This window comes from Humulus lupulus, chromosome 5 (genome assembly GCF_963169125.1).
Source record: "Humulus lupulus chromosome 5, drHumLupu1.1, whole genome shotgun sequence".
Lineage (NCBI taxonomy): Eukaryota > Viridiplantae > Streptophyta > Magnoliopsida > Rosales > Cannabaceae > Humulus > Humulus lupulus.
In genome coordinates, this window is record NC_084797.1 from 205457402 (window position 1) to 205472989 (window position 15588).

The 15588-nt window shown below is 33.9% G+C and overlaps 1 protein-coding gene across 1 annotated transcript; it reads right to left on the minus strand.

Moving 5' to 3' along the window:
* Positions 1–8390: 8390 nt before the first annotated feature.
* LOC133778074 (vesicle-associated protein 2-1) lies at positions 8391–12196 on the minus strand. Its single transcript, XM_062217899.1, has 8 exons — positions 11929–12196; positions 11693–11804; positions 10474–10544; positions 10302–10383; positions 10067–10182; positions 9841–9963; positions 9443–9517; positions 8391–8717 (listed from the first exon to the last, which is right to left on the minus strand). The coding sequence occupies exons 2-8, from the start codon at positions 11757–11759 to the stop codon at positions 8580–8582; spliced, it is 672 nt and encodes a 223-aa protein (XP_062073883.1). The 5' UTR covers positions 11760–11804; positions 11929–12196; the 3' UTR covers positions 8391–8579.
* Between the last annotated feature and the right edge of the window lie 3392 nt (positions 12197–15588).

Consider the following 15588-nt stretch of genomic DNA (forward strand, 5'->3'; position numbering starts at 1 on the left):
CAAGTAAGCAGCACGATTCGGCTTGGGTAGTAGTAAATAGACTTACCAAGTCAGCTCATTTCCTGCCTGTCAAGACTGCATACACAGCAGATTAGTACGCAGGCATTTATGTTCAGGAGATAGTACGACTGCATGGAATTCCTAAGACTATAGTGTCTGATAGGGGATCGGTGTGTACATCGAGATTTTGGGGAAGCTTGCAGCAAGCTATGGGTACCAAGTTAATTCTTAGTACCGCATTTCATCCTCAGACAGAATGGTCAGTCCGAACGTACCATACAGATTGATAACTCTACAAAATAGAGTTATTTTACCATTTTGTATGTGCTAATTGTTGCTTAATTCTTGAGTTTTTACGTAATTTATTAAGTTTTTAAGTAATTTTGAATTTATTAGTTTTATTTTGATTGTATATTATTTTGTGTGTTTTTATAGTTATTTTGTGTGTTTGAGAAAAAATGTTGTATTATTGAATTTAAATATTAAATATAAATTAAGTTATAATTAATATTTTCAAAGAATTTACTTGATTTATTTATAGTTGAAATATTTTATTATGATTTAGTTTATGTTTTATTTTTGGGAATTTGGTGTATAATGAAGAGAAAAAATGGCATTTTCAAAGAAAAGAAAGTAAAAATTGGCATTGACAAGAAGGCCCAAAGCAGCCACACCAGCCCCTGGGCCCACGCCTGCCCAAGCCCAACTGCTGATGCTCCCAATTTCCACCCGCCAGCCGTGTATCTCCAGCTGCTGCCACCTAGTTTCTCTCCATTCAGCAGCATCAAGTTTCCCTCATCAACAAGCCGCTAGCTGTCCACACAGATGCATCAATAATGCCTCAACCTTCATTCAGCCGAGTGGTCCTTCACGCCTCAGCTCCTTCACGTGCTGCACCAACCACACGGGCCTAGGCCCAATCCATTTCCACCTTCCCAACTTCAGCAACAAGCCGCCCACGCCTCCTCATCTTCACCCAATCACATAGCCCACACCATAGCCCATTCGGCCCACATGCCTAAGCTACCTAAACCAGCTACCAAATAGCCACCAAAATGCCAAAATTCATGTTTTTCATTCCCAATATTTTTCACTCAAATATAAATTCACTCTTCCCTATTTTTCTTACCTAAATAAACATTCCTAATTCATTTTTTTTACCATAGCTTTTCACTAATCTTTTACCCAACCAAACATTTCATCTTTCCAATACTCTTACACTTACTCTATTTATCCTACCACTTCCCAACACAATTAAATTAATCAATTTATTTACTTTAATTTAATTAATTTAATCTCCACATTTTGCCTATAAATAGAGTCTTGTAAGACCATTTGGGGGGAGCTCTTCTTCTTCATCTTTTCAACATCTTCTACACATATTTTTCTCTTTTCTTTTCACTATTTTCTCTACCATTTTCATCTTTTGAAGTGCATGTCAAGTATGTTATTTTGTAATTTTTATTTCAATCTAGTTATGAGCTTCTAATCTTTTTCAAAGGTTATTAAGATGATGATGAAGCAAAATGTAACTAGATAGTATTTTTTGTTGTATGTTGATTTCCCATTTGTACAACATTGCTTATGGATTTTTCTATCAAAGATATGCATTTTTCATCTAGTGTTGATTGTTAAAGCATATTACACTTAGTTCTTCATTATGCAAAAATATGATATTCTTTGATTAAATGTTTTTCATTAAATTGTTCACATCTAATTCTTAGAGCATAAGTATCATATTTTGCCTAAACATAACTTCTTTGATTTTTTGTAGTTTCATTAAGTTGTAACACAACTAATGCTTAGAAATTATATCTTATATAAGTGAAGAAAAATCCTACCTTTTTTAAAGTAACTTGTGCTTGAATAGAAAATGTATTTTTAAAAAGTATAGTGTGATTTATTTCAACTATATCTAAACTTGGGAATCAATATACTTATAAATACTATTGAACTTGCATTTTGTGGATTCTAATATCTTAATAATCTTATTTTACATATCTCATTTGAAAACCATTTTTCTATTTAATCTTAAATCTTTTTATTACTTGTCTTTTATTTTTCTAAAACAAAATCTCATCAAATATTTGGAACTAGGTTAGAATATTCTTGCTTTGTTTGAAATAGTTTCTTTTGATGTTAGTCAACTCCCATGGGTTTGACCTCGTACTTATATGAACATTATATTCCAAAACGATTCGTGCACTTGCGAGTTTAAATATTAAAACACCATCTTTTGGATACAACACAGATTTTAGAAGATATGTTGCGCGCTTGTGTACTTGATTTTGGAGGATCATGGAGTAAGTATTTGCTGCTGATAGAATTCTCCTACAACAATAGCTACCAGTCAACTATCGGGATGGCACCCTACGAGCTACATTATGGAAGGAGGTGTCGATCACCGTTTCATTGGGACGAGGTAGGAGAAATGCAACTACTTGGACCCGAAGCTATTAGAGAAACTCAGGATGCAGTAGCGCTGATTAGGAAGCGTATGCTCGCTGCTCAGAGCCGTCATAAAAGTTATGCGGATGCCAAGCGGCGTGATGTGGAATTCAAAGTCGGAGATCAAGTCTTCTTAAAGATATCTCCTATGAAATGTGTGAAGCGGTTCGGGAAGAAAGGCAAGCTTAGTCCCAGGTTTATATGTCCTTCTGAGATATTGGACAAAGTGGGAGCAGCTGCATATAGATTAGCTCTACCGCCAGCTCTAGCAAATAGCCATAATGTGTTCCACATCTCGATGTTGCGTAGATATGTGTCAGACCCATCTCACGTCCTCAAGTATGATATGATAGCACTCGAGAAAGACTTGAGTTACGAGTAGCATCCTAGATAGAGGGATGAAGGAATTACGGTCTAAGAGTATTCTGATAATCAAGGTTCTATGGAGTAATAGTTCTGAACGAGAGGCAACGTGGGAGTTGAAGGAAGACATGTTAGTTCGGTATCTGGAATTGTTTGATAAGTAAATTTCGGGGACGAAATTCTTTTTAGTGGGGGAGAATCGTAGAGTCCCAAAATAATTACTTAACTAGCTATATAGCAGTAGTAGTAGTTAGTACTAGTTGTAGTATGTTAGATTCCGTGGATTTTGGTTCAAGTCGGGCGTTGGTTGGAAACTCGTAGCAACAGTTATGGATTTTATAAGTTTAATCTATAGTTTAAGATTTTTAATTATAACATACGGTTTAATTTTTTTTAGTAGTTATGATTATTATAGTATAGTATAGGTTTATGATATTAGTAGTCTTGTTTGTGGAAAATTGGGTGATTGCATAAGAATAAATTAATTATGGTATTATTAAAAAGTGTTATGGATCGAGCCTACATAAAGCCCAAAAGCCCAATAAGATTTTGTGCTTAGTAAATTCGAAATTAGCCTAGGGAATTAGAGTTTGTTATTTTATAGTTAGTTAAGATATTTGTGGATTAGATTGTTATTTAGATAATTAAATAGATTTTCTGTAAGTTTAGGATACTATAACTTCTGACCTATTTTTTACCCAGTTATATTATGAATTTTGAAAGATAGTATTTCTAGAAAGTTGTAGATAATTGAATTAGCTTTCTAAAGGTATAGAGATGGTCTAAATTAGAATTCTACAGCTCCAGTTATGTTGATTTTACTATAGGTGAGTTTAGAGTTACGAGATTGAGGAAGTTAGAAGTTAGGATTCTATTTTATTTAAATTTAAATTTGGATTATAGTTAGAATGAAATTAAGTATTTTTTTTAAATAAAAGAAATATCTAGAAACTCTAGAATCTTTCAGAACCATTAAGAGCATGACACTTGTCATAATCATGTTTATTTAAGGATTTAATTTAATAAAAGAAAGTTATAGAAACTCTAGAATCTTCCAGAACTACTAAGAGCATGACACTTGTCATAATCATGTTTATTTAAGGATTTAAGTATTTTTTTTAATAGGATAGTTTCACTTCTCAAACTCTATAAATAGGACCTAGTGCTCAGTCATTTTCTTCATTCGTCAAGTACTTGATTAGAGCCTCCAAGGTGCTAGTGTTAGTATAGAGAGATACACTTGGGTTTGGGATAAAAACTTTATCATTCTAAGCTTTCTAAACACTTGGGAAGTGAGATATAGTGTGATTTCAGTGTTGAGGTTTAGATCAATCTATAAGAACAACCAAGGTATTCCTATTCCTTAAGTTCAGTTATTTATAATCATTTAGTTTCTTTTATTCAGATCCTAACTCTTGTTTATGATTCTTGATTATATATTTAAGTTCTTGAAACTTAAGGTCCTTCTTGGTAAGTTTCTTCTTGATGGTTTAGTTTTCATATTCATCTATATTCTTAGAGATTCTCACATTTTTCTACTGTTGGTTTACATGAGTTTTCAAATCCCATTCTTGTTCTCAAATATCCCGGATTTTGGTAAGGAAAATATGATAGATTTTATGTGTTTATGTGTTATGATTAGTATGTTTTTCAGTCGCTTGGGCACATGACTTGCTTAGACAAGCAAGCCCCGAGAATTTATGATTGGGCATATGACTTGTTAAGATAACAAGCCCCAAAAATGGATGATTGGGCATATGACTTGCTTAGATAAGGAAGCCCCAAGAAGTTATATTGGACATATGACTTGTTTAGCTAATAAGCCCCAATAGTTTATATTTGCCATTAATGTTGTAGTCATATGTGATATATGTTTATAGTCATATGTTTTATAGTATATGAATATGATGTAGTCTTATGTTTATGATATATGTTGTATGTTGACAGTAGATTTTCCTTACTGGGCATTAGGCTCACTCCTTTATTTTTAGCTTGATACAGGAGAATGAATATGGAAGGCAGAAGGATTCTTGGCAGCTTGGCTTGTGTGTTAAGGATGAATGGATTGAATGGACTGCGTGTCGATCGAGGATGACATTATTTATTTTTAGTCTTTTAAATCATGTTTTGATGTATTTCCGCATTTATTATTCTAACAATTAAAGTTTATGTTTTTTTTTATGTTTTATAAACAATGGGATCCCATACCATATTTTACATCTTATTTTGTAATTCACACAATACATATTTTGGAGTTTTAATAAAGTTACGATTATTTCTTATGTATGTTTTCTCCAAAAGTAGTAGCTATGACTAGTAGATTTAATGGTCCAAGGTCTTAGAAATAGTTGGGTCATTACAATACTTGATATCCATATGATTTGAAGCACCACTGATCTTATTATTCTTGGCAAAGAAAATGGCAACACTATTATCACAATAGATCAACATAGGTAAGGCAATAAAATCAACTACTCGTATCTCTATAATCAGATTCTTTAGCCACACAGCTTGCAAGGATGCCTCATAACAAGCTACAAACTCAGCATACATAGTAGATGAAGTGATCAAAGTTTTTTTTACACTTTTCCAAGAAATAGCTGCGCCAGCCAAAGTAAAAATATATATCCAGAAGTTGAGTTTAAATCATTCATAGAACCACCAAAATCAAAATCTGAATAACCAACAACTCGGAGATTCTCAACTTTCTTATAAACAAGTATAAAATTCTTGGTTCTTGGTAAATATCTCAAAACTTTCTTTGCAACAACCCAATGATCATGCCGAGGATCAGACAAATATCGTCTAAAAACATTTACCACAAAAGCAATACCAGGTCTAGTGCAAACCTGAGCATACATCAAACTCCCTACCACACTTGCATGAGGGACGTTTGACATTTCTTCTCTCTCTAAGTTGTTCTTAGGACATTATTTCTTACTAAATTTGTCCCCTTTCAAAATAGGGACAGAACCAGGTTTACATAGATCCATGTTAAACCTTTTCAGCACACGATGGATATAAGCTTCTTGAGATAAACTAAGAACTTTTCGTTTCCTGTCACGATGAATCTCAATCCCCAAAACAAAAGATGTTTCTCCAAGATCCTTCATATCAAAATTTGTAGACATGAAAAGTTTGGTCTCATTTAGTAGTCCCAAATCACTACTCGCTAGTAAAATGTCAACCACATAAAGAACAAGAAAATTATAACGACTCCCACTGAACTTCATATAAATGCAATGATCAAACGTGCTCATATTGGTGGTTTACCTCCAAAAAGCGCAACTTCTCAACCACAAGATCACATATTGCAACAACTTCCTCACAAAGTACATCGCCCAAGGCCTTCACATGGTCCTTGATGGTGTCGTGCATGTACACATCCTTGGTTTGCATATCGTTGCCCCATGTTTCAACCCCACCAATACGAAAGTTCAAATTATTGATGTACGCATCAATGGCGTCCAACCGTGATCCTATTTTAGTCACAATTTATTTGAGATTGCCTTTCTTCCCTGTTGTAGACTTCTTTACTTCTTTCTCCATTGATGAACAAGACATCACCACAAGTAACACAAGCTTTGTTTACCAACTCTGATACCACTTGTCACGCCCTATGCACATACAAATGCCAAACGTTCGACTCTAAGTGTTTTTACACAAAGATATAACCTACTACCACCTCAAGTGATTGGTGTGTTTTCGTTTGTGAGGATATCTTAAGCAAAAGAAACACAAGTAAGTGTTTATATTAAATTGAAAAGCACAAAGCAATTAAAATAGATACAAATGGTGAATATCTCTTATCCAAGCATCATAGGCAATGCTCATATTTATAGGGTATGCCTTGCATTTACAACAAGTTGCATAAGCAGCTGCTGGCAACTCCCCGTGCGTGGCACGCACATAACACGCCTAAGGTGCAAAATATCCCACTAGATACTTATTCCATTGGCCACTAAGTAGCTGGTTGGATTGGATGTGACTTGCTAGCTAAGACACCATGCCAAAGCTAGCACCCACTAGCTAAGCCATCCCATCAATAGTAGAGCCCATGCACTAAACCATGCCCACTTAACCATTCCACTCGTATCTCCAATCGATCCTTCAAGTAGCTTGCCAACAACTACTTGGTCTTGAGGCACCTCATAATCAAGGAGTTTCCCATACCATTCCTTTCACTTAAGAGCACCACTCCACGTAGCACACTAGGCAAGCAACTCGCTGTAGAGGCCAAAATCTGACCTCGGGCTCAACGTGACAACACGGGCTTATAGTGAGATTCAACTCCTAGCCCAAAGGTGTTCTAATGACTTTGGACCAAACAAGCCCAAGTTTAGAGCAATTAACACCTACCTAATCAACTCTACAATCTAGGGCCCATAAGGCTAGCACTCATCCACGGCTAGGATGATCTCTAACTTACACCACGTGGTAGAGAGAAAACAATAGTTGACTGCTCAACATCACGTGACAAAGTGGAATGAGTCCACTCTCCAACTGAGAAGCAGTATTCCTCTGGTATAGGGGGAAGTAGGGTTGAGCATAAAATCCGAAAAACTGAAAAAACCAAGTACACCGACTTTCTGAACACCGAAAAAACCAAAACCAATTAAACCAAAAAAACCGTTAACGACATAAACTGCCACTGTTCGATCGGTTTGAAAAATCTGTGTGGACCGACCGGTTTAAACCGAAACCGACCAAAATTATAAATATATGTAGGTTATGTTATGCTTATGGACTTTTAATTATGCTTTCAAACTTTCAAATTTGTGAATATAACTATGTTCTATGTATTTATGTTTTAAAAAAGCACAAAAATGGATTCCAACGATCCAAATTTTTTAGTTTTTTTTTTAACTAAAACTTTCTCAAAAATTATGGATTTTTAAAAAAAAAAAAAAAGAACTTCGGTTTGTTCGGTTATGATCGGTTTTTTTCTTTAATTGGTTTGGTCGGTCGGTTTTTTGATCGCACCAATCCGGATCAAAAATCAAATTTTGGATTTAATAATATGAAAAAACCGCCTAAACTGACCGATGCTCAGCCCTAGGGGGAAGACCGCTTCTCTAGGGATTCACGATAAGGAGAGCAACGAATCTCAGGAGGGGCTGATAAAAGGACTCCTCGGCGGCTGAGAGGAGTGGAGAATTTTGGGACCGACAGTGATTATAGACTAATTGGAACAAACTCTTCCTAAGACACGACTGCTATACTCAATACTCAGAGCCACATTCTAATTTATAGACCCTTGCTGATCTCTCAGATCTCATACTTTATTTGAATTGACCGTTGGAGTGCCTTTGGTTGGCACCACCTCGGTGTCCCAAGGTTTTTCGGTTACTCGTTTGTCTTTGTTCTACAAGTTGTCAGTGCCCGCGACATAAATTTATGATTGTAGATTATTTCAGCATCTACACTCACCAATAGCTGGTTGCACGTGAGCATACACTAAGCAGCATCTTGCGCATTTGGCCTCATATAGCAATTATATCAAAATTAATGAGCCATTTATTTATATAGGGGAAAAAAATAAAGGGACTAAATCAACAAAACCGAAAAAGACAAATTCATAATCTATAAACCAGGAGATTCATAACATAAATTTTGCAATGAGTTTCAATATACAGAGAAGAGAAGGTAAACGATCAAACATCCCATCCCAACTGAAAATTAAAAAGGTTTATACAAATTAATTCAACCCAAAAAACTAAAAACAATTATTTAAAAAAAAAGTTCTTATGAAGAAGTTGAACATAAGTTTAATTTTGTGTAGTTGGTGGCGACGATAAAAGGTTAAAAAGGAAGCCGACCATGATTCCGATGAGTCCCACAATTACTGCAAACGTAAAGGAGAATCCGGGGTCAGCTTTTCTGTATATTCGCCTTCTAATCAAGTCCTATAACACAAATATAAACAAAATCAATTAAATTGAATATTGCTACATATTTTAATAAACTATGTTATAAATTCAATTATGATATAAATATCATTTGTTAATATAATGTTTTCTTTACATTATTAATATTAACACACAAGTTATAACATGATTCAAGTTAAATTTTCAAGATGAAATAATTTGTTATGATATGTTGCATTTTATTTTCCAATCTACCATTGTGAGTTCTAGAACTAAAACAATATACTATTGGGAGGGTCTGAGGGAGTGGTGTGCTAAGGTGTCCAGTCATAACTAATTTAATGAATAGGTTATCTTGTCAAAATAAACTAATTTTCTAAGTTATTTTACACTTTGACCTAGTTTTGATGTTTTTTTTGCAAAATGACCTTCAACACTCGAGACAGTTAGTCGAAAATTTTCAGACAGTTGGTCGAAAAATTCAGACAGCTAGTCGAAGTTTTTAGACAGCTGGTCGAAATTTTAGGCAGTGGTCATTTTGTAAAAAATTATCAAAATTAGGTCAAAGTGCAAAATAACTCAAAAAAAGTCATTTTCACCAATTACTCTTAATTAACATGGGTTAAAACTATTTGTTTCTTATAAAAAATAAATAAGACCCTTATTTCTTGGAATTTACATTTAGTATAGTTGTACTTGTAAAACTCTTGTAGTAACAAAAAGAAGAAAGAATATAACAAATAGTAGAATGTGATTATACTAACCAGATCTTGCTGAAGCTGCATTGTTTGCCTAACAGCTGAATCTCTTTCTTCCTTCAAGTGATGTATAGCCTGATTCTACATAATTTCAAGTTCACTACACATCAATCTAATGAATCTTAAAACATATTATTACAAGAGTTAAAAGGACTATTTAAGAAAGGTCAGTGTTCAATTGAATTTACAAATTTTCTAACTATAGAGTGTGCAATGTCCATGAGGGTAGTCTTCAAGTAACATTCTATGCTATTATTATTCTAGATAAGTATTCTTATCTATGCTTATAAATCCTTAAGTGCCACTCTATGTTAACACCATACCACATTCTTGTATTGATTTTGTCAAACAACAAAAGAAAACCCCAGATCAAAAGCAAAAACTTCGTGAATTAGATAACTTACAGAACTGCCATCGGGGCTGCACATAGAGCTCCTTGTTGTTTCGTCGTCCAAGTTTCCTTGAGCTGTGACATAAACAACTCTAAGCTTGCACTCCTCTAAAGCCATTCCACTCTCCTTGGTAAACTGTGTAAATTATGGAGCCAAATTTCGCCAAAGTTAGTCTTGATGAAGAAAGACAAATCAAGTATGAAAACAAAACAATTGTCATAAAAGCATAACATCTTACGGTATCTTGTGGAAGGTCATCCACATCAGTATTTGCAGGCACTATTGTACTCTGCAAGAGAAATTTATCTTTGCATTTCATATCCGGAGGATATTCTCGTTGCGCTTGGAGGGTCACTGAAAAAACGAAAGTTAGTATCGAATCTTGGAAGAAATATACTATAATTTATGAGTACTAGGCTCATTTTAAGCAAGTTAATTCAAATTCAAGATCTTAACAATGCAACAAGCAACACCTCTGACGACACATGAGTCCCAAGGCTGTATAACGCCTGTGTTTGGTCGTACAAAATACTTCTTGGGGGATGTGGTTTTCACCTACAAAAGAAAAAGAAAGAAAAAATATGAATAATTATAATGAATTACTAAGGCCTTAATGTGTGTAAATTCATAGTGGATGGCATATACCTTAAATGCAACATTGTGTTCTGTGTTATTGACAACTTTAAGATCACAAAAGGTTTGCTTTTCCAGCTCAACTGGTCACAAAAACCACAATTATTAGTTCAAAAGAACTTCAAATAATAAAAAATGTCTTGTCTGATTAGAACTCGACGTTAAATTTTTTAGCATTGCTGCTCATCCCAATGACGAATTTCAGATTTTTTTTTCCTTCAAATTGTTCATAAGAAGCATCCAATAGGCCTATGCTAGTTCAAGGTTTAGTCGATGTGAAAAAACCAATCATCGTTTTTCTATCACCAGTTAAATTCAATCTCCATCATCAACTCACTAAGGTAGCATCAATGCCCAAGCAAGCTGAGTCCTAAAGCTTCTTGACTACAAATTTCATGTGCCAGTATGATAAAGCTAATGTTATGGTATATGTTTCCTATTAGTTAAATATTTGCAAAAGTATTATTCTTTTTCTATATTCTACCAAACTTTTCTCACAATTGTTTCGGGTTGGATAAGTTGCTTTGTATATAGAAATCAATAAAAAAGGTAAGATACCATTGTAAGTAACTTGGGAAAAAAGCAAACTCTAAGAAATAGGAGCTTTTATTCCGCAAGAAAAGATGTTATACATAGTAAATTCTAATCACTTTCCTCAAATTCTTAGTCCAAGAAATATAAGCCAGAGTTCTGAAATTATCTACCTTGCCACCTTTTAATCTTTATATAAAATGATTAGTGATGAATGTTTATGATTAAAACTAATCCTAGAACCAAAAGTGAAGAAATTACATGTTTGAACAAACCCTTCTCATCCCCAACAAGTAAACAAACATAGACTCACTATAGGAGCTATTAACAGTAAGAATAGTTTTGACTTTAGGCTCTTCCCGTATGAACCCAATAACAACCCATATTTCTCTATAAGAATATATCCATACTCACCGACAGACCACAAAACTCATAGACATCAATTCTGCTCTTTTTTTATCAGCCCTTTTTGTAAAATCCCAAGAAAAAATTTTATTTAAACAATCATATCAATTCATAAAAAAATAAAAAAACTTTCCCTTCTGGGGCTACCTTAAAGTTGCATACTAGAAAAAAGAAGGCAGGATACACAAATTAAGACAGTTTTTGGAGACTTGGTATCCATAATTAAACTTTAGAAAAATCAAATCAATATAAATAAAAAACTTTGAAAAGAAGGAGGGAGAGAGAAGAACCATACATTGGAACTTGAGCTCATCACAAAGAACGGAGATCAAGTTATTGGTATTAGCAGAAGGAGTAGTCATGATCAAACAATCTCTTCCAAAACTCTCATCAATCAATTTCAATCCCTGTTTTTGAATTGTATTCAATCATAACCAATACCATCCCATCTATTCACAATAATAATAATAATAAGAAGAAAAACTCTTTTGAGAATAGAGAAAGAAAGAGAGAGAAAGAGAAGAGCTCTACGCTTGTATGTTCATGAGTTTTAGAGAGAGAGAGAGAGAGAGAGAGGGAGGAGAAAGAAGTGGGAAATGGAGTGGGTTGGCTTGGTCCAAATGGTGAAAGGCAATGACTCCTTGTTCGGCACCAAGATCGGTCTCACACTCACTCGGGCTTACTCTTCCTCACATAGAGAGAGAGAGAGAGAAAGAGAGCTTTTGGGTTATGGCTATGGCTATGGCAGAGCTTCAACCAAGGTCCCTAGGAAAGAAAAAGAGAAAGGGAGAAAAAAAGAGACCATTTATGTCACAAGTGTCAAACGAAGGGTAGTTTGACGCCCGCTTCAAAAGAGAGAGAATGTACCAGACTGAATGTGGGTCCTTCTGATGTGTCACCTTAATCATATGTCGACGTGTTCCATTATATATTTTGATTCTACTTTGGTTCTCAAGCTCACTCAACTAAACAATAAACTTTAGTCTTAAAAAAATTAAAAAATTAAAAAATTAAAAAATAAATAAAAATAGTCAGTACTAGTACGACATCTAAAGTTGTCGTATAGTTGGCAATGGTGTATTAATTAAATTTTTTTTTAAAAGAAAATTATTTATTGAGAAATTGAAAAGACCCAAGGACTAGAGTCGTACATAAAGGATAATTAGGCATCATTATGAAAATTAACAATTATTTTTATTTTGAGAAAAATCATTAAGTCCGTTTCAAAATTAAATATATATATATATATTTTTGGGAGAACCCTCGTAACATTTTCAAACATTTAATCTAAAAATTAATAATTTAAATGCTAGAACTTAAATCATCGGTCTAATAAAAATAAAATGAAATATAAAAGTTGAAAATTCGGTTCGGAATATTATTACAATTTAAATGAATGCCATTTTTAGAGTATAGGGATGAGATTCTAATTTAAAATCAATTAGTGGTAAATTGAATATTTTTTCTTTTATAGAGTATTGTGTTTCTTAGATTTTTAATGCAGAACTTTTATTTGTATTAAATATCACTAAAATTAAATTTTGGGTACGATAGTTATAATTTTAAATTTACTTAAATTAGCATTTATTTGCCTCTTGCTTATTTTAGTTGAAATTATTTATTATATGTATTAATTTTCTTTTTTAGTTATTAGGTTGGTTTAAAACGTACACCATTTTCGGTAATTACTAAATACTAGGAACATAGACCCGACAAAAAAAACGTGGACAATTATTTACATATAATAACATTTTTATGATGTTGCCATTTTTTAAAATTGAAAAGTGTTCTTTCTTTTACGTTTTTAAGGTGAATTTTTTGTTTTTAATTTCTACTGATTTAAGTTTTCAAAAATATGATTTTAATGTTTTAAAATTATAAAAATACAGTTTATACTAAATAATAACTCACAAAATATAAAGTTAAAAAAACAACACGCCAATAATTTCACAGCTACACAGTTCAACCCGTTGCAGCTAAAAAAATAAAAAATCAACATAAAAAAACTCATTATTACATTTTTAAAAAGCTACACACTGCAATACAATTAAAAAAAACAGCTTAAATGCAACACGACAACAATACAATGTTGAAAAGGCAATTAGCATCAATTCATTACATTAACTCAAAATAAACTAAAAAACAACAAAGAAGTAACCTCAAAACAATTTTTCCTTGCATTTTTAAATGTGTCAAAAATAAATTCAAAATATATCTCAAAACAACTAAACATATATCCAAAATAAACTAAAAAACAAAAAAAAGATAATATTGAAAAACTTGTCACTATATTTTAAAATGTGTCAAGAAGCACTAAACAACTAAAAAATAACACAAGAACAACTGAAAAACAACCCACCATATATTAAATATAAACTAAAATTATAAGTATACTTAAAAAAAAACTTAAATTCCCAAAGTTAATAACAAATATAGTAAAAACTAAAAAAAAAAAAAGCTTGATGATATGCATATATAAGCTGAGACTATTATAATTAAACTAAAAACTAAAATCACATCAGTACATGACCTAAAATAATAATTAACTAAAAATAAACTAAAAAATCACTAAAAATTAAATAATAAATAAAATAATTAATGTGTATATATATACCCAAATTACACTTACAACAGACTAAAAAGAATAAAGATGATAACTCTTAATCAAAATTGTGGATATCTAATATTGTGCATCACTTGTGGATATCATTGGACTCACATTATTACCACCCACATATATATATATATATCTGTTACACCTACATTTCGAGCATGGGAATAATGATCTCGAAATCCAGGCTCGTTAGGTGTAAGCTCGAAATGAACAAGGCCATCATTTTATCCACTATTAAGAGACAGTTTTGCCGTGAATGACGATCTCGCAAGCTCAAGGAGTATGTAGCCTCGAAAGTGCTTTGAGCTTATAAGTTGGACTCGCAACTCACGACATCAAGGGTTCAGCACTTGTATAATTTTTTTGATGCATCTCTTGCCCTCAAACAAGATGGTTCGAGCTCGAGAGGGTAAGCTCGAAAATAATGGCTTCGTCAACGGTAACTCGTTGGGAGCATAAGCGAACCAATGTGACGAGCTAGTAATGGGTAAATGGTCTCAAAGGCACATGGATCCAACATCCGAACACGTCAGCTGTGTGTGAATGTATTTATTGTTATAACTTCCCAGTGTTTGAGGGATCTAATGTGATGTTGTTATTAAATCTCACATTTTATGGGATATTATCATGAACGTAGCAAATAATGTATTAATTGGCATTATATTATTTGATTTACTGAATATATTCCCGAAATATGTGGGAACGAATTCTGAAACCTTCTCTATAAATAGAGAAGGAAATTCCATTTGTAAGGGACCGAAACATTGAGCTTTAGAGAAAACTCTGGGCAACTATTCTCTGAAAGAGTCCAGAAAACTCTAAGGAACTAATAACATAGACTCGTGGACTATGCAGATTTTAACTGCTAAACCACGTAAAAAGATATTGTCTTCATTCTCTTTATTCAAATCCTTCGGTATATTATTGATTAATTGCTCTTCTTTTTTAAGTTGACGAAAAACGGCGTCAACAGTTTTGTGCTTTCATTGAGAGCCATTAAACAGTGTGTGAGTCTATTTAGTCAGAGAGCCTCTCGAATTAACAATGGCTGCGGACGATCCCAATATACCTGAGGAGGAAATTCTTCATGAAGAAGAATACCCCCGACGACCTAGAAAGCAGCCTATGGTGGATCCCGATCCCGACGAGAGGAGTGACTCATCCAACTCCCGGGAACCACCTGCTCCCAGGGCCGACGAGGACATGTATTATAATCCCGAGAGATATGTTCCAATTGTGGAACTTGAGAATCGTTAACTGCGCAAACAATTGGCAAAAGCTAGAAAACGCAATGAAGAGCTAGCCAGACTAGCTGCCGAAGCACAGGCGCCTCCCCAAGACACTCAGTCCCTACCTCCTCGAGACACTCAGGTCCCACCTCGTAGACCTAGGGGACACCCTCGTAAGAATGCGGCCACCAGGAGGGCGGAACAAGCTCCGCCACCAATGACCCATCCTATTCCACCAAGACCCCGAAGGAGTAACCGGCTTGAGGGTGCTGTCGATTCGCCTGCAGAGGCACAAACGACAATGGAGAATAACCGAGCCCCCTCAATGACTCAGACCCCAAATCCTGG

Coding starts and splice junctions, on each gene's coding strand:
- LOC133778074 (XM_062217899.1), bottom strand. CDS start 11,759: ATGACTACTCCTTCTGCTAATACCAATAACTTGATCTCCGTTCTTTGT. Junction 10,384..10,473: donor AACACAATGTTGCATTTAAG/GTATATGCCATC, acceptor TTTCTTTTGTAG/GTGAAAACCACATCCCCCAA. Junction 10,183..10,301: donor GGACTCATGTGTCGTCAGAG/GTGTTGCTTGTT, acceptor TCGTTTTTTCAG/TGACCCTCCAAGCGCAACGA.